The sequence below is a fragment of the Cryptomeria japonica genome, chromosome 8 (assembly GCF_030272615.1).
Source record: "Cryptomeria japonica chromosome 8, Sugi_1.0, whole genome shotgun sequence".
Classification (NCBI taxonomy): domain Eukaryota; kingdom Viridiplantae; phylum Streptophyta; class Pinopsida; order Cupressales; family Cupressaceae; genus Cryptomeria; species Cryptomeria japonica.
The window spans coordinates 115,249,262-115,269,931 of record NC_081412.1 but is presented as its reverse complement, the minus strand read 5'-3'; the positions used below and the strand labels follow the sequence as shown (position 1 = coordinate 115,269,931).

The window sequence follows — 20,670 nt, the reverse complement described above, 5'->3', positions numbered from 1 at the left end:
TTTAAATATATATTTTGGCGCCAATTTGATTTAGGTCTTTATGAGTGAGGCGTGTTGATTATAGGGCTGGCCATATTTAGGAACACGCTATCTTCTTTGGCGTGAAGGGTCCATCTCTACACGTTACCCTTTGGCAAAAGGGCCCAGCCCTTTAGGGATTCGGATGTTGCCTTAGGCAATCATAATCCCCCCTTTTCCTAGCCTAGTTACAAACAACACTCCCTCTTTAACTAGGGAAGAAAATGAATACATAACAGAACCTTTAGAGTTCCATCTAGCACACAAGCATAGAATGGATCTAGCACACAAGCATAGAATTACATCTTCCACCTAGCACACAAGCATAGGATGGTTCTAGCACACAAGCATAGAAAGTGTAATACACAAGTGGGTCTTTACATAATTACAATTTTCCATCTAGCACACAAGAATAGAATGGAACCTTCCATTCTTGCACACAAGCAAAGAATGGACAAACCCTGCAATAGAGAATCAGAGTTAGCAGCAAACGTACTCAACCTTTCAAGTTAGTTTCCATAGGAATGGACATAGGTTTGCAATCCATTATTCTAAGTCTTTTGAAAATATTAATTGATTTAGTTATATCTTTGTCATACTTCTAATCCTAGAAGGAAATGCATTTGTTCCTTCATTTAAAATTCTCATGCTAATTCTTACAAAATCCTAAGCTTACCGAATATTGCAAATTCTTTCATCTAGAATTCACTGCGGATTATAGGGAACGTAAGAGTCCCTCTTAATCCTTGATATGAGATACATAATATAAGAATCCTATTAAGGAAAACAATCATAGGATTTTCATAAATCGGAAGAATGCTAAATTTCCTTTTCCTTTACTTTTACTTTCTAATAAGGGATCCATAGCATAATGACATATCATCAGTCATCTCTTTAAGTAATGAAATGAGTTGAAAACTTGTATATGCCTATTCCAAGCTCCCTCTGAAGCATAATAGTTTATTGACATCAATATTAGAATCAAACATGATTAATAATAGCATGAATATGATACAATCATATATTAAACTTATCTCTTTTACCCGCATCCTTAAGTTGTTTCATGAATCTTTGGTGGCTGAGTGGCCTTTGGCTCTTGCCATCTACCTTCACCTGAGTGACGATGCTCAGAATGTTGGCATAACAACCAAGGTTGTTGATGGTCAAACAATGTGCATGACAGTGAACTTTCTGGATAGCCTACACCCCTTGACCCTGAGAATTACCTCAAAACATGAAGCTGAAATATCAATACTGAAATCACACATGATTTAATGACAACAAAATTTATTCAACCATATGAATACTTATCTCTTTCTAGGTTGGTCTTCTACCAACGTTCTGGCTTAGTATCGGAGCTTCCAGCCATACTGAAGTATCTAGCGAAGATGGTTGCGTGGCCTTTAGCCCTCGCTATTGCTCATCATCTATCTCCATCTTGGTGGCGTCAACCTGCCAAGCCACCAAACACTTTCATTGTAATCGACAAACGATCAAGAATGTTGACCACGCACTGTGATCATATTCTGTGATTGCCAATTTCTTATATTAAGACCCATTCAAATGTGAATACAACAAACTCCTTTCGGGGGCTCTTGCGCATACAAACACCGTGAATATGGCTCTCGGTGAGCACTGTGGCAGCGACCATCCTTCCAATTCTAAATGACTATGACGAGGCAAATGTTGCAGACATACCCATGTGATCATACACTGATACACCCTACAATCAATGAGATTTCCCGCAAATGCTCTCTTTGATGGTCATGGGTAATGCGAATAAGGACGCCTCATGCCACAGCATGACCAATCAATTTGTGAAGATGATATGATTAAGCCAACGACATGCCAACACCCGAGGACACAATGCAATGTGAATGAGACCACCGTGAGTAACTTGCGATCACCACCTTCTGTGATCTCTGTGTATTGAGATGAGTCTCCATAAGCCCCTCGATGCATTGATCATGTCCGTGAATACCTCCCTGTTGCACGACTATAACCATCCATGGCTCACACTATGAACACAGCACCCTATGAATATCTTGAGCATCATGATCGTGCAAAACAAGGCGAATATACCAAACGATGAGGGATAGCTGCTTCCTCCCTACATTTACGCCTCCAGGTGAATATGGCGACTGCAATGTCTGGTAGTCACCCTGTGAATGTGGCTGTCAATGGTCGCAAACAATGCATACACTTCTGTGATTCATTTTGAACATGATGAATACAAAACTTGAAATGCAATCATAATTATGCGATTATGTGAATACACCGCGAACATCATTAACATGGTCAGTTAAAAAAATTACCCAAAGTCTTAGTCAAACCCCGCGAAGAAGTAAAGACATCGTCAAATCCAGCGAAGTGCAGGACTTTCTTAGGCACACGGGCAGCCACGATTCTGGCCCCTCGGGGAGCAAGAACCATCCTGATAGTAACGGATCCACACTTTCCCATGACCTCACATGGCACAGTATGCACATTCCCGATCTTGTTCCCCTAGTAACCACGCCTCACAGGGATGACTGAAAGCTTGGTCAAAATGAAGGCCCCTCTAATAGTAGTGGGAACTTCTTTGCTGCACTTGACGCCCAACCCAACATGTTTGTTGTAGATCTTGAGAAGCCATGGGAATGTTCAAACGTGGCAACTGATCAGCAAAGTATTGTACACTCAGCACATATCCTCACCGGGGTCCGGGGCCGGGCTGGGCCCCGAGCAAAGGTTCGGGGGCAGCAGCCCCCAAGAAAAAAAAAATTGTCGTTTTTCGTTGATGAAAACAGACATTGTAATAAAACCCTAAAAAGGCCAACTTTGTTTGTTTCCCTAAAAACGCATGTTATAAGCGGCTGGGATGCTTAAGGCATTGTAAGGTTGATGTACTGTTTTTGCTGGATAATAAGAAAGATTGGACAGCTGTGTATGGTGGACGTAACCCATTCTGGGTGAACCACGTTAAATCTCTATGTTATCTGTGTCCTGTTTTATTTCTTTATCTTTTTGTATTTAAATCTGTATATAATTGTTAGTTCATATTTGCCTCGGATCTGCTTGAAACCCTAACAAATCACTCAAACTACTCAAGCTCCCATACTTTTCGTTGTCACAATGGACATAATTGCGGTACACCCGCACACTAATTCAGCCTCTGCGATTGTTTTCGAATACAGTCCACCATCATTAGTGATCAGGTAAACACGAGTAACACGAATATGGAGGTTGCGACTTCACCACCTCGATGTGAATGCTCCTTGCGTTCACAGCAACTACCCTTGACTATATGGTGATTGCCAAGCGAACATTGAGATTGTCACACTGCAACTGCAACTCGCTCAGGCAGCATCTGACTAACTCTGCAATTTAGGAAAGTCGTAGCTCTAATACCATGTTGTTTTTCTGGGTTGTGCTTGTTCACCGCAGGCAAACATCAAATTGTTGCCTTCCTAACCATAGACGATAAGGTCTTATCGTCACCCCCAAGCACAAGTTCTCTTACTGTGAATCGCATGTCTACTTATTTTGACAGACTACAAGACAATTGAATATATATGAGGTAAGGCTACCTAAAAGACCTCAAGTCGGCCTTACTGATTTGACACCAAGAATAGGGTCAGACCTATTTAATTACAAGTTACTTATTTAGGGCCAGACCAATACCTTTATATTAAACATATAAGTTGTGCATTTTATGGAGAATTACTAAGGCCAAAAGGCCAATTAGCAATTCCAAGACTAGGTCGGCCCTTGCTAGGTATCCGACCTAGCTGCGTGTCAACAATATTTATATTGATTCTTGTGCAATTGAGAGGGGATTTTTCTTGTAGATTGCTTTGGTTTATTTTTGAAAGGATTGGTTGGAATATTTGTTGTTGTTCTTAGCTTGTTGCTGGTTGAAAGTTCTAGTTGTGCATAGATTGCTTCTATGCATCGTTTCTCCTTCTTTCTCCTCCATTTTCTTGTTGTCTTCGCAAGACCCCGGGTAGAATTTAAAACCCCATTGATTGTTTTATGATTTTATTTCTTTAGAAAAGAAATAATTATACATTTAGTATTCTTTGGTTGTTATTTGAAAGGTTTTAAATTTCTGGACTTGTATGTTGAATATGGCTTTGAAAAGTTTTATCATTCTCTTTGTCTTTTTGGTAGATTGTTTTAGGGTTTATGGCCCTCTTGCAAATGAATCTTGTTTCTTTGATTTGGTAGTGTAAAATAGAGTATTTTATACCTTTTAATGATATCCTTATGATATTTTGTATTTTTTTCTAAAATGGAAACAAGTCCTTCTCAAATGGGTATTTTCTGATTTCATTTCCAAGTTCGATTTCATGCCCAATTAGCAACCCGAAGTTGACCCTTTTCAATTGTGCCAGAACAAGCTCAACTACATAGTTAAAGCCTTCAACTACGCAACAAAAGGCATCAAATACGTAGCAAAAAGCCTCAATTACATAGCTTTAAGCCTCAACTATGCAGTTATCAAGACAACTACGTAGGAGTTGGGTATTCAACTTTGTTTAGGTTGGGTTTTGGTTCGTAGGGCTTTCGAGTGGTTTCCAGAGGCTTGGGATGGGTTTGTTCTCTGATGTATCAATGTTTGGGGGTTTGTATGGCCTAATTTGAGTTGATTCATGTTTTCATATATCCCTCTATGCTTGGTTGTAAATAAATCTAGTTCTTATTGCATTTGGAAGTGGATTTGTTGATGTATCTTGATGGGTAAGGCCTAGAGAGGCCCTATGAATGTATATTATTCAAGATTCCTGATTATGAACTTATGTATGATTCATATGAGTTATCTATTCTATTAATGTTTATCATATCTTAGAAATGAACCCTAGGTTAGAGGTGTCTAGGTGCAAGATAGGGGGAGTGGCTCTCAATGGGGGTTGAGGCCCTAAAGTGGCTAGGTAGGATAACCCATTGTGAGTGTCTTAATCAAGTGATAATTAAATAAATGAACTGGGGGGGAATACACATTAACAAGATAAGTGCTCATACAGACTAAAGATGGCAGTGGGATGGCTTGGTTGGCCTGGGGACATTGATTTGGCATGATCGAACCTTCTTGTCTTCATGAAAAGACTATTCGCTTCCACATGAGTTGTCAAATGGGGGTCAAGGCCTAGAGAGGCTAGCCAGGATAACCCATGTTGAGGCTATGTGATGACACTCTTCCCTAGTTGTACCCTAGAACACTACCCTAAGTGGTTCTGTATTGAAGCCTTTGGTGGAACCTTGTTGTGAGTCTTGTCTATCTATGTGTATCTTTTGTGCTTCCTTGGATGTTGGTTTTGTCGGCCTAGTTTGCTTGTGTTATGTGGGGCCTTGTGTCTACCTCTAGAGCACGGTGGAGTGGACTTAAGGGTTCCACATGGTTGGGTGGTTGTTACCAACCTCCATTGGGGACTAGTGGACTTGTTTCTATGCATCGAATGGATCTTGTATCTTCTTTCTAGTATCTCTTTATTCATGATGCAAATTATTCAATTATTGTATTTATGTATCATTGTAAATCATTGAATTTGTATTGTTATTATTGTATTCTAGATGTTCCTTAGGGAGACTGATGTAATGTAATCGAATGTAATCAAAAGTAATGTAATTCTAAAAATAGTGTTTAAGTGGTTCGGTGTTGGTACCAACTGCTCCTATGTCGATGAATGATTTATTATTTCTTATAATAAAAAATGTTTATCATAGGAACACTTAGTTTGGAGCTTAAAATAAATCTAATGATGGATGTGTATGTTCTTACATTATGCAATGTTATTGTTAATTCACTATGATTTAAGTTTATTAGATTTTGTTTAGGAGTGTGGCATACCCAGCAACATTAGGGAACCCACAAGAGGACTTAGTTTATGTGTGTTTATCTTTTGCATGTGAATTTGTTATAATCAATTTCATAACGATTTATTAATGTAATGTGATTTGTTTCAAAAAATTATAGCTGTGTGTATTCAGTTAGTTAGTTGTCCTCTGAGGGTTCCTTAGTGGGGTGTTACAAAACATTAGATTCAACATTTACATTTAAGATTTGAGAGCAATATACGTGCATATTAGAATTATAATAAACATGAAGTGATGAAGCATAGAATAGTAAAAGAATGAAAACATGTACTAAAGTGATTCCCTTAGAAATAGAAGAAGATTCACCCTCATAAAGAATGTAGGAAAAATAGAAAAGAAATGATAGGTTTATAAAGAGAATTGAGAGTAAGGAGATAACATACAAGGAAACATGTAAAGTTAAACTATATAAAGGAGTACAAGAGTAGTGTTAGAATGGATGCTTGTGATATATGAGCATACAATAATAAGAAGTTATAAAAAATTATAAAAGGAGCATAGGAATCATGGTCTATAACAAGGGGCAATCATAGTAGAAATTAACATAAAATAAAAATAAAAAATAAAAACAAAAACATATAACGCATGAGAACCATATTAGTGGAAAAATAAAACATTATTAAATGAGAGTATAGCATGCAACTAAAGAAACTAAAATTAATGAATGCAAGAAAGAGGGAAGATGGATATCATATGCAATATCTTATTGGAAAGTAACATAGACATAAAATGAAATAATTGGAATGGGTATAAAATGCATAGAAATTTTTCATGAAGAGAATAAATGTAACACAACATTGACATGATAAACATAAGAAAATATGTTTAAGGTAATAAAATTAGAAAATTAGGATTCTCATATTGTGAATATCATGAGGTGTTACCTAAGGTTATCTCTAACTAGCCTAGCACTAATTTACAATTATAAGAATTGGGACTAAAACCACAACATGAAATTAAAAGAAAAAATATAGATAAACTAAAAACACATATACAAACTATACCTATAGAGAAAACAGGAAAAGTGACTTGAAACATATGAACTAGCTCGATTTAACCACTAGATTTATATTTCAATCCTCTCAATGTGTAGTTTACCTATGGTTATAGTAAGTATTAGGTGTTATGAATAATGTATTTGGGTTTGTATGTTTTCTAAGCCATCTCATTAATTAGTTATAATGAATTATTGATGTCATATGCATGAAATATAGCAGCTATCTTTAGGAAGACTATATATATATATATATATGCAAAAAGCATATTAACATATCTGTATTAGAGTGTCTTGATATATTTAAAGGTTGACACCTTGAAGTAGTATTGTGAAGATAGTTAAAATATATATTTATCTCCTTTCTACAACACTTTAATGTGTTCATCATATTTATCTTTCAAGTGCATTACAAAAAGAGTTGTCAAAATCAAATCTTGTGAAATTTTGAGTTTAGAACCTCTATGTAAGAGATTGCAAATGAGGTGACAATCTATTCTAAGATAACATCCTAGTGTTATATGTCATAATCTTTTAAAACTTTTAGGTATTCTTGGAAATATCTATTGATAAAATTTCTATATGGAAACGTGTTAAGGAAATGATCAAAAAGGAGAGTAAAATAATCAAATAGGTAAATGTCAATCCAAAATACATCTCAAATAAAATTTAAATATGAAATAAAAGAGAGACACCTAATCAATAGAGAAGTGCACACTAAATATGGCCATCATAGAGTACTAGAAACCTACAAACCCAATTTTAATGGATTATGAACTTAAAACAAGGCCATTAAGGATCCCAACACCTAGGTGGTTAGTCTAATCCCTATTGAGAAATTATTTGACAAATTTAGTAGTAATATAATAATCAAATCTATAAATCAGTCTAGTCATGTGAAACAACCATAAATCTTAAATAGAATATAGAGAAGTGTGTATTAACTCAAAACAACTTATCATATGCTTAAAGACAAAACAAACATCAAATATGTGTGAAGAAACTCTTTTAAAAAAAATTCCATTAAAGAAAGGAATCCAATAAAAAAGTTACACCAATACATCCAAGTCTCCCCCTCTAATATAATAGTATTATAATAGTGTAATAATGCTCAATCTACATCTACAATAAAAAAAATAAAAAAAATTTAAAAAAAAACAAGAAAAAAAACCATGATACAACCATCTACTCCATCTAATATATGGAGAATTAGAGAGATGAAACCACAAATGGATTCACCAAAACTAGCTATTAGGGAACCGTGGAGTGAAAAAACTCAATGCTCTTTTAAGACATTCGATGCACTATACATAACATCATTCTAAAATATCTATCATTTCCTAGAACCATTCTAATTACCATAAGAATTAATGTATGTAGTAATTCTAATTCACCCACATGCATATAGTAATACAATGAATTAATGAAAATCAAATTAATTATCATTAAAAATTTCTAGCCTGAATTTTACCAAACAATTTTATGAATAGTCTTATACTTTATATGGCCTCCTTTTTAATTTAAAACAAAATTTATGAAAATTGAAATTAAATATTTATAAAAGAAAACATTTATATATTTTTATTTAATCCCTAAATGATATCAATGGATTACCCTTTTTGTAACTAAACACCCTTGACTTTGCGAGACAACCTTCAAATTTATGTAATTTTTTCAATTCTTTACAATAATCGTTCAAAAATGTCACTTAGAATCAGTACAAATACTCCAACTACTCAACATAATTTACAAAGCTAATAGGTCAATATTTTAAATCAGAAGTATTCCCTTTAAATGCACTCATATTGGAAGCCTGACATGAACCAACAGGAACATTTCCTCTAGCTGTGCATGTTTCAAGCACTTCCTTTTCTCACTTGCTGGTTTGCTCAAGCTATGATATTCTTACCATCAATGAGGGAATCATACTTGACTATGCCCTGGTTAATTTAAATGATCAGTTTCACTCATATTCATGTCTGCCTATTAAGGTCAAAAAATGCAATTGCCAAGGAGTGCCAGATTAAAAGCCTCATACGAAACTTTTGAGAACTTGAAATGGGCAGTTCAAATATAGAAATCCTTAACAACTTCAATGATAGGGGGCTGATGGCATACATTTTATTCTACAGAAGGACAATAATGTTATGTGTTAAGCAAATAAAATTGAAGAAAACAAACTGCAGAGTCCACAAAAATCTTTCCTTCCATCTTGTAGAAGAAGCTGACTTAAATATTTTCAAATTGAAACAAGATGGATAGAATTTAGAAGCACGTCTGTAAAACTCAACGAAGGCAGCTTATTTGCATGCATGCTTGCAACATAATATTACATCCCAGTTCATTAATTCTTCTGTACACCAATGAATTTAGTTTGGGATTAGGACTGGTGGCAAATGATTGATGTGCAAGAAAGTTCATCATCGATCAACCACATATCAAGGGCTGTCAATCGTTCCTTTACATAATCTGTGTCTTTATTTGGAGGCCAAAATAAAACCTTTGCTACTGGTTCAGAGGATGTTTTGGAAGAAGAATTACTTGTATAACTACCAACATGTGTCATTAAACTTGCATCAATTAACTTGATCCTAAAATTGAATCTTGTAATGGCAGATCTAACTTGAAAACCAAAAATATCTTCACCTTCAGGAAGGTCACCAATGACAGAAGATGTAGTTTTTTCTGTCAGTTTTACCAATACATTACTCATCAACTGTATTGTTGCTTCTGAACTTTTCAAGTACAATAGCTCTGTCCTCAGCTGTTGGTCTGTCTCCAAAAGAATTGCATCATTCTTGAGGTAACTTTCAGAAGAAAAAATAGCTTCTGTAGGAATTATATTCGCTTTTGTTAACCAGATGCTATAATTAAGTAGGAGTGATTTCTTTATTATATGTGCATAAACCAGAGCCTCCATGAAATCTGGAACTTTGGAAAATTTCTGATCCACTAAACCCACTCTAGTCATATCATCTAGCAGTTGATCTGCATCTATGGTTGCATGTCCCCTCCTAGCCAAATCTTCTAACAAATTAGTTTTTTCTCCCAGAAGAATATAATTTCGGATGCTTGACTTCTTGAACTGACATAAAAGATTCCTTACAATAGCATCTGGTATTCTAAACAAACTAACAAGAACTACCCTCTTCTGCTCATGAACGGATGATAGAACTGTTTCTAATTCATCAAGCTTTTTCACAAGTCTATGCACAAGCACTTTCTGAAAGCAGAAATCATACCAGTTGATAAGTTTCAAAGGTTTCATTTCCCATAGGTTAATGTCCGGTATATCACTTGAATTAATTAACTGAGAATCAGGCCCAACCTTCTTACCATAGTTTACACCAGCATCCCTGTAAGAAACACTCAATGCTCTTTCAAGTAATAAGTTAGTGTACAGATTGTAGTATCCACGAGTATGAATGAATTTAATAAACCAGGGTGTCCAGATCTTTTCCCTCATTCTCTTGTACCAACCATTTGTCACCATACCTTGTAAAATAGGCTTAATCCCTTTGCTTTTGTGCATATCATACCAAAGACGAAATTCTTTCCAAGGTTTTGGGAAAAGAAGCTGGCCCCATGTGCCTACCATCTGATACAAAAATAGCCGAGTATGATCATCCACTTTTAATTTGTTTCCATGTTTACCTGCATGAAAAAACAGAAAATGTCAATAATTTATTACTTTATTAATGGCAAGCAATAAAAATATTTATTTTGGCAACAAAGGAATGACAAGAAGTCTGCTAATCTTCCAGACATAGGTGTTGAAGATAAGATGCCAAATGGTAGCACTGATGAAACGATGATTTAAATTTTATAAGGTAGTCCCTAAAATGGCTGAATGGGGCGTGAAAAGGTTTCCTATGTCTCGTGCACACTGTGTTATCCAAGCCCAAGGCTTAGTGCAGGTTAAGTTGACGCTCAGATGTTAATTGACAAATAAGCCACACACCATAGAAAAGTTAAAACATAAATAGATACAATCACACGTTATGGGAGCCATGTGTATTGTATATCATTGTCAGCTGTAGAATTAGCAATATAGAAGACTAATTTCACAATCAACCACCCTGACTGGCATTCAATTCTCAGTAGAAAAAAGGCAAATATTCCTATAATCTACGTTTTGTCAAGCATATGAACTCACAGTGAAACATCACCTAAACACTATTGCATCTTTCTATCAGAAGTATTCCTTTTGACATTATCTTTTAAGACAGCCTTCGTCAGATAGGTTGAATAGATTCAGATCCAATTGATTTCCTGTTTTGGCATGGTTAACTTCTTCCTGGTCAAACTTCAACCCACCTTCTAATATGACTACCTGGCAACACTCTTGTTTACTGCTCAGACCTCATTCCTGAGTTGTTTTTCCTTCTTATTGCTCACCTGTCTGCTTCTGTTATTATACTAAGCTATCTTCTATCATAGCATGATCACAGTCTATTAATTCGTTGCAATAAGAGAATTCAAACCCTAGTTTTGGCTGCTAATCATTTCCATGTGTAAAACTCTTCTAAAGAGATTGTTTCATTCAAAAATGCCAAAATTGAAACTAAGCACTATCAGTGACTGATTGAGGACTTATATATCATTTTATCTCAAACCAAGTGTCACCAGCTTGATTGTTAGTCTGAATGTGAGCACTTGAAGGGCATGGATCTGAATTTTACCTGTTTTGGGAATTAGAGCAATTTATCTATTCCATGCGAGTCCATCTAGCTGGTAAAGATTGAAGAGAGCATGCAGGAACAAAATCCTAGAAATCAAAACCAAGGAATTAAGTAACCACTTTCATAAGTAATAGGAAATTACTGGAGGATAATTTAAAAAATAGAAGATCTCATATCTAAGCAATCGCAAAAAACTAAGATGGGGACGAACAAAACTCCAACTCCTACAAGATTTTTGCCATTAAGAAAATTCTATATGCTAAAAACTTGGATCCATGTCATTTATCTCAAAGTTAAAAGACCAAATCTCAGTACCAATATCCCAGCATCAATGATAAATTGCAATCAAAAGTATGTACAAGTTTTAGGTGAAGAGTAGAACTAAAATGCTAGGTTCTTTTTCTCTAAGGATAGATATCGAGACTAGTGGATGAAAATAGTTCCTCGAGACATTTCCACAAAAAGGCATTTTTTAAGAATTTACATAATTGAAAAAGAAATTACTTGGGTTGTCAAACAATCAAAAAAGGACTCTGTTGGCATACGTTTTATCATATACCGAACATTAGAATAAAATATCCAAGGATACTCCATCCTCTCTTGAACAAAATCACTAGTTGTGCCAAGATTGCGAGAAAGACCACAAGGCGACTCCAAGGTCTATATGTGCGAACGGGCGACTTTATGTTGGATAGCTTCCTTGGTTATGTATGCTGAAATACAAGGGGGACTTAACGCTTGACAAATATCATTAACAAGCTAGGTCTTAGACTAATGTGGCAATGAATGCTCTCTCTTTTTTTTTTTTTTTGGATTTTCAGATTTTGGACTTCAAAAAAAAAAAGATAAAAAGGATAAGGGTTCAGAAGATCTATGCTACTTCTAAGCTATTCCTATGAACTCAAGAGATGGCAAAGACTGGGTAAAACCAATAACGACACTTTGTTTCGCCACACTTGGACAACTGCGCAAAGCAGGTGCAATCTTCTAAGGCTGTGCTTAAGATTTTTATACTTGTGAATAATACCATCAATCGAACAATATTTACTCCAAGTAAAAGTTAAAGCATCCACATCATAAGCTCAGGCTAACTTTACACATTGAACGAAAATCATCCATCCAAAGAAAGTATGAGCAAAGTTTCACCAAATCTAAACTATCAAATCCTTCATTCATCTAACAACTTTGAAAGCAAAATTTACTTTAAGCAAATCTATTCTATTGTTGAAGAAAGATACGCAACCATGCAACCACTTAATAACAACAAGATTTCAAGACAAACACTTGCAAATGAACTTTTATTATTCAAGTAGCTCTAAGCAACAATTTCATAAATCTCTCCACAACAACAATGAAATGAGCAAATGAGAGTTTATATAGAGTTCTGAAAAATGAATGAATGGCCGAGATGAATCTAAGATCAACAGTCAAGATTAAGACAACACAGCCCTAGATAGAGTTTCTAAAAATAAAACTAGAGACAAATGCATGTTGGACAAGTGGTGTAGTTAGCCATCTCCTAAGAAGGTGCATCCTTATCCTAATGGGCAACAGCGTGTTCACTGAATCTGGACACAATTGAGTCGACCTCTTCCATGGTGACATGTGGCAACATGTTGATCCTATATTCCCATCTGTTGAGACATGGACCAACTAGGACTCGAACCTAGGACCTTCCATATGCTACTGGAGTGCACTACCACTGAGCTACGGGTCCCTCCTGGACCAGTCCATCATCGGTCCGGGTGTGTCTTATTTCCAACACCAACACCCCTTCTTAAGCCACACCTCTCGTGTGTTTGGGGCTCCTAGCCAGATGCTAGCTCTGATACCATGTTGAGACATGGACCAAGTAGGACTCGAACCTAGGACCTTCCATATGTTGTTGGAGTGCTCTACCACTGAGCTACTGGCCCCTCTCGGACCAATCCATCGTCGATCCGGGTGTGGCTTATTTCCAACACCAACACCATCCATCTAAATCATCTGCGCAAGCGGCAAAAGCAATCTCCCGCTCCAGCTCTTGTTTCTGGAAGGCATCTCGGATGGACAAGAATTCTAATGCCTTAGCCAAATTCTATTTCAAGACTGGTCCTATGATGGGGAAGAAAATCTCCTGAATTCTAAGCTTTAGGCTTTCCGACTGCATATCACTTTCTCTGATAGTTTCTTTCTCGAGCACATCTGCAGCTATAAGGAAGATCTTATCCTGAATCTCTTTTATCTTCTCCTCAGCCTTAGCACTATCTACCTTTACCTTCTCCAGAACTTCACTGCGTGCAACTAATGTCCAATGCCATGCATTAAAATCATAGGCAGCCCCTGCTGCAATTATCTCTTTGTTAATCAGTTCCTGTTTATGCATGCCCTTCGATACTGTAAGGCATGGGGTAATCTTGTCTTGAATGTCCTAGAGATCAGTCCATGCTTCCGCCATGCTTGCAATTTTGGAGAGCAGGAAGGAAGTTTGCCCATATGTCAATCTCATTTTGTCCGCAAATGTTGCTGCTCCTTTTCCATTTGCCATCCATTCTTTGGTTTCTCTGGCCGTAATTGCTTCTTCCTCAGAATATCTAACTATCTCTTGTGAATTTATAAGTGAGGGAACTTTTGGATTGGCTTGATTGAGCAGCTTAGTCAAGTGTTGAATGTATTCCCTCAAGTGCTCAACTTCTCTTTTGTATTCCCTTTTCTTTCCTACTTCTTTGTCCAGTCTTGCATTTATGGAAGCGACTGAATTATTCAAGTCTTCAACTTCTTGACTCTTAGTAGTTGGTCCTAAATTGATTGTAGTGATTGCATATTCGTGAGGAGCAATATCTTCTTTTGCCTTGTCTACTTTTGGCACAACAATATGCACCGTGCAACAGCCGGCTTCATCTCTCTGGATGGTGGAAAACCTTTTGGCTGGCTTCTTTACAGCAACCTGTTCTAATCTAGCCAAGAAGTCGGCTATATCATCTTCTTCGTGAACTTTTATTACTTGTGTCTTTACTTTCAATCTTTCCTTCAGCCAATCAGGAAGTGTGGATTGTTTAGCGCCTTCCACTTCCTAATCATTCTCTTCACATGGCATATTCTAGCCTCCTTGAAGAGCAGAAATCATTCCCTCCTGAAATTCATTGCCCAAAATATCCATTTCATTATCTGACTCCAATATTTTTGTACCTGTAGGAGACAAGGGCTCTTCATCTTCTTGATGGACTGCTCTACATTTCCTCCATGAACTGGGGAAGGAATCTCCATATATGCCAATGACTCATCGATAGCCAATGTATCTATTATGTCCCCTGATGCAGCAAAACGAGATGGTTCTATCCTTTGTTTCTTTTGAGCAAGTCCTTCATTTACAACCGTCTTCCCTTTTGTTCTTGAAGAGCTTCCTACTTCTCCTTTCTTTTTAGCACTTTCAATCGGTCTGGCACTTTGAGATGCTTCTACATTTGAAGAACATTCTTCTGCTTCACCCATCAAGTCATGAGTCAAGGTCAAATTTCTTTGTCTTAGTCCATGAATTTGTTGATCAACTCACCAACGAGAATACTTCACAACTGGCTGCATTAAAGTAGCCAAGTCTGCATGCTCAGGTTCTAACCATCTGACAAGCAGAAGAGGCGTATTCTTGTCAAAGTGTGGCTGAGTGTATTCGGCATTATCTTCCAACTAATCAGGCACATGGAAAAGTTCAATTGTTTTGATCAAGCTTACTGGTAGTCTAGACCATAGTCTCTTCCTAATGTCAAATTCAGTCGTAGCATCTGCCCAAAAATCTTCTAAGTCCACTCTATGCTTGTATCTCTCTCCATTTACTGTCCGAATATTGCCGTGAGGATCATAGTTAGCTTTGGGCTGGTAGAATGTGAAGGGATACCATTGCATCTTTAGCTTGGCACTTTCAGCTTCCTGTGCTGATGGACAAGACTCTAGCATATTTCCAATAAAGAATGGGAAGGAAATAGCTGCATTTTGCCTTATTCTTTTGAAGCCCTGATATGTCTCCAGTTGTCTAAGAACTTCTAGTAGGACCACTCTATTGGTGGGATAGATCAAAAGTCGATAAGGATGATCGGCAAAACCTTGAACTTTTATGTATGTGAATTTTGGAAACTGGATAAACCAAGATCCATACTTGCTAATTAAACTCTTAGCTTCAGGAGATAGCCTTTGATGAGTTCCCCCTTGTAGTGTCCTTGTGATATACATCAAGAATGCATCATTTACTCGCTTGAAATGGATCTTCTCACTAAGCTACAACTACGGGTAACAGTCATAAGACTTGAATTCATTTTCACCATTGCCAACTATGCCTTTGCAAATCAGTCTGAAATATCTATAATTTCTGGCCAACAGGTAGACAATTAAAGAGCTCATGTAAAATGACTTTGTCCTTTCTAAATTTGTCAATTGTTCTAGAAGATTGTTACTGATTATGCGGGACTAATTGAACATCTTGGCTCCCGAGGTGCTTTCATCAATGAAGTAGTACATCCATGTTCCAAATGGCGCACCCTGAGGGTTGCCCATTACTCTATTCAGCAGTAGGATAATGTCACTATATTCCTCTTTGAAGTACGAGCGTAGCAGCTTCTTTGGCATTTTCTTTTAAGGTTTTGTCTTTTCCAACCATGACTTGTTGATATTTGCCGCACAAAGTTCAGACTGGTCATCATAGATCTTTTGGGTATCCTCTTTAGTTTTATATGAGGCTTTATTGTAGTTTGGTATTCCAAACACTTCCAGAATGGCTAACTCTGAAAGATTAGCTAAATACCCTTCCATCAGGTGCAACGATCACTCTTTCTTGTGCATCATAGTGCATAGCACATTCAACCATCAGCTCGACACATTCTTTAGCTGGTGGAAATCCAGCTGCTTGGACAATGCCATTCCTCATCATCTGGCAAGCAATGGGTGTTGGCAAGTATCCATCATGGCCATACATTCTCTTTTTGAAGTCTTTGAAATCCACATGCCCAAGGTCAGCATCTGTGACATTCTTCCACTTGGATTTGATCTTTGATTCAGGCTGCAATCCCTTGCTGGCGAACTTCATCTTGAGCTTTTCTGGAAGGAACTCCTTTGATGGTCTTTAACCTGCAAAACACATGAAAACTAAATTTTATTTTCAAGAAAACTTGAAGATTTTAACTCTGATTTCAGACCCTTTTATTTGAAAATTTCTCTTTCAGCTTGTCAAATAGCTAAATTTCTGCAAAAAGGCAAACTGAAAGTGAAGAATTTGGCCAAGAAATCGATAGATTTGTGAGAAATAAGACAGAAAGGTGAAAGAATTCAGTCAAATTCAGATTTTGGGTCTTCAAAATTGCTCTTGTGACTGAAATCTACCTTCAATTCTGAAAGTTGTCTTAAACTCAGAAAAAAGCACTTTGTTTTTTACTTCCAACACTTAGAAAAATTTTAATTCCTCAAAATTCCTTTTTGAAAATCAATTTTCCACAAAATCTAAAAGAGAGAAAACTTCTTCTCAATTGCACTCCAATCTTCCAACCTGATAATGAATTTGAAAGTGACTGGTTGAAAATATATAGAGTTAAGAATTTTAATTTTAGGAGCTCCATGTTTTTTTTGTTTTTTTTTTGTGTTTTAATGTTCTAAATCTTTCCAAAATGTGAAGTTTTATTTTTCTTTCAAGGATTCTTTCTTAGCCAAAGAATCTTCTAGACCTTTCTTTCAAATTCCAAAATTTTCCAAGTGTTGAATTTTCAAAAATCATTCCTAAGTGTTGAAATTATTTTCCCTTCGAAAATAATTCTAAGTGTTGGAAAATAATTTTAAAAATATTTCATGTGTCAAGATTTACTTTCCAGCCCGTTCATCTGATTGACCCTTGATTTCATGTGCTATTTTGTCAAATTTGTTTTTCCTCTAGCCATTTTTCTTTCCTCATCATGGCAAGTTGATCATCTTCATGTCTTATCTTCAAATTTTTATCTTGTTTAGGCATCTTCACATATTCCATTTATGCCTAGGTAAACTTGGAAGGTCCATGTGTTGCCAACTTCCAAACCTTGTGTAATTCATCTTGGCAAATTTTATTTAATTTCTCCTTCAACGGACTTTGAAGTGCATTGGACATCTTTGGCTCAAGCAAGTCGGACTTCATGAATGTATGGACATCCATCTTAACTTCTTTCCATATGTCTTGCTTGGCAACCTTTGCTTTCCCTTTAGGCGAGCTTGGAGTCTTTTTAGACGTTGCTTTATCTTGCCTAAGTGTTTTGGTCATACTTTATCTTGTTTGGGTGGACTTTATGCATACTTAGGCCAAGCTTTTTCCCTTTCAAGGCGGACTTCATACATGTTTGTGCCATCTCCTTGGGCAGACTTGAATAGCTTTATGCCAAGGTGGACTTTGCTTGGTCCTTGCCATTTTTTTAATACCTTCCAACTTAGGCGGACTTGAGAGCTCACAAGCCAAGGCAAATTTGGTTTCTTTTGACAAGTCAAACCTCTTGCTTTTCTTTCAATTATGTCTTGCTTTTATCCTCTTTTCCCTTGGGTGGAGTTTGCATGGTCTTTGCCATCTTCTATCTTGGTTGAGCGGACTTGTCCAATGTCTTGCCATGCTTACTTGATGCCTTGAGCGGACTTTGATGTGTCTTTGGCCATGCTTTTGGATGAACAAAGTTCACTCTTCATTGGACCACATGCACATGCTTGGGCGGACTTTGAGAAAGTCTTGCCATGTTTTTGCTTGTGCTTGGGCGGATTTCATACATGTTTGGACATCTTTGTTTGTGCCTTGGTGGACTTTAAGCTTCATAAGGCATTGCATGCTTAGGGCGGACTTCAAGGAAGTTAAAACATTCTTCTCATGCCCAAGTCGGAATTTGCCAACCTCTTGGCACCTTATCATGGGCGAACTTTGGATAGTTTTGGACAGCGCCCAAGCTGGGCGGAGTTCATACATGTTTGGACATGGTGGGCTTGGAGGTTCTTTGGAATATGCTTCCATCCTTTCCTTGGCGGACTTGATTGCTCCCATGTCATGGCGGACCTGACATATAGTTTGGACATCCTTTTCATGCTAAAACCTTCTTGACCATGGGCGGACTTTAACCTTTGACAACCATTCTATGGCGGACTTGGTCACTAATTGGCCAAAGCAAGACATGGTGGTCTTTGAAGTTGACTTGCCACTCTTTGTCAGTTGTTGGATCTGCCATGTTCAAACTGGATCTGCCATGTTGATGCTTGATCTTCTGGAACAAAACCCTAGACTAGGGTTTTCACCCTGCCTTTTACACTTAGAGCCATAATTTTTTAATTCTGACAACATGGGCACTGATCATATGATTCGAGGAACAAAATCCTAATTCTACTTTCAAAAAAGCATAAAAAAAGCAAAAAGCAAGCCAAAAAAAGCTACTTCCAGGATTGAGCCCAAAGTGCCAAAAACAACTTTCTAAATTTAGAAAAAAAACAAAAAAGCAAAATTCCTAAAAATAGAAAGTTGTCATAAATGACCCAAAGCAATTGTGATCTTCGTCCTTCACACCTTCTAAGCACTTTGACAATGTTCAAACACTGTTCTAAGCATGAACTCTCTACTTGGCTCGGGATGACTCCTCAAAAACTTTGACTCAAAAACTCTCAACAAAGATGGATTTACGAAATTGCAAAGCTGGGACAAAACCCTAAAAAGCAAACAACAAGGGGTCCCCATTCGTAATGGGGCGATGTGTGAAATAGGTCACAACAGACTCCAAAGGCAAAAACGGAGATTAAAGCAGCAGAGGAAGATCTCCATAGTAGCAATAATAACAAACAGAATAATGGAAAAGACAAGAATTCACAACCAAGGTTTTCATACCAATGGTATAATAATTTGAAGAATCTAAATTCTAGGATTTATCACCAACAAATATAAGAACTATGTAAACCTAGAGAACATCTTCATTTAGACTGAACTTATTAAAATTGATCCTTCTACTGAATGTTCCATTAGCAACTGCATACAAGAATTGACAAATGAACCTTTCAAGCGATAAGCACTCTTCCATGTCTACAATATGAAAAAAATGGTCTGCATCACCATTACACAGATGTAAACACCCAAATTCAAAATGGACAAACATTATACATACCTGTACCTAGTGCACCCTGTTGAAATGGTTAGCTAGTTCGGATCATATTTTAATGTTGCCTTGTGGCAATTAAAATATTATCTTATTGTAATAAGGTTAAGCGATTTATGTCTAATACGGTTGGGCCCAAATGTAATGTGTGGTTAAGCAATTCATGTCTAATAGGATTGGGCCCAAAAGGAAACGTGTCACAACTTACAAGTTATGTAGGCGCCAAAAGTGCAAATTAAAATATGTAAAATAAAGGAAATTTGGTTAAATCTGGCTTGGAAAACTTGAACATGAATCTTCATTCTACACAACAAACATCTTTATCAAGTGTCGTTAGCCTTATGCAAATTCAGTCAGCGAACTTAGGGGTAGAGAGCGATCCATATCTTCATGCTGCTGCAAGTCTATCTGATCCTTGAGCGAATCCGTTGGACAACTTGCTAGGCAAGGTGGTGCTCTATACTTCAATGATCTCCTTCTTCAAGTGGTGTTGATATTCTGCTCTCTCTGAAGACATACTACAGCTGCATATACTAGGTTCAGTCTGCCCTAGATTGGCACTCAATCAGATAAGTAATCTGATTCATGTAATCTGCTTATGAATAAAGGAACTAATCTGAATCTTTGATGCTGGGTTTTTCCTCCAAGAGGGAGGTTTTCCCAGGGTACTCGTGTCTTGTGCTGTGTGCTTTTATTATTATTTTTGCTTATTCTCAGTCTACTTATAATTTAAGTAACTAGATTAACATCTGATTGCCTAAAATCAACATGGTATCAGAGCCAAGTTCAAATTAGGGGTAATCAGATTGATTGTAGTTGTTCCTCCTCCTTTCAATTTGCTCTTATTACTTCATTCGAAATGTTGAACTGTCTCAGGGTTGAAGATAGATTGGATGGTGCATCCAATTTCACATCATGGAGATTCTAAATCATGCTTGCATTAAATGGAAGTGATCTTGTAGACTTTGTGGAGAGATCTTCCATTGAACTTGAGGCAGAAGAGGAAAAGACTTCATGGAGG

General features: G+C 36.9%; 1 protein-coding gene across 2 annotated transcripts in view; it reads right to left on the bottom strand.

The window, feature by feature from the left end:
• Positions 1 to 8,508: 8,508 nt before the first annotated feature.
• LOC131031271 (uncharacterized) overlaps positions 8,509 to 20,670 on the bottom strand; it is a 46,372-nt gene continuing 34,210 nt past the window's right edge. For both annotated transcript variants that reach the window (XM_057962347.2, XM_059209860.1), the window contains one exon: positions 8,509 to 10,522. In XM_057962347.2, coding sequence (XP_057818330.2) covers positions 9,249 to 10,522 — 1,274 coding nt within the window. In that variant the 3' untranslated portion in view covers positions 8,509 to 9,248. The remainder of the gene's footprint in view (positions 10,523 to 20,670) is intronic.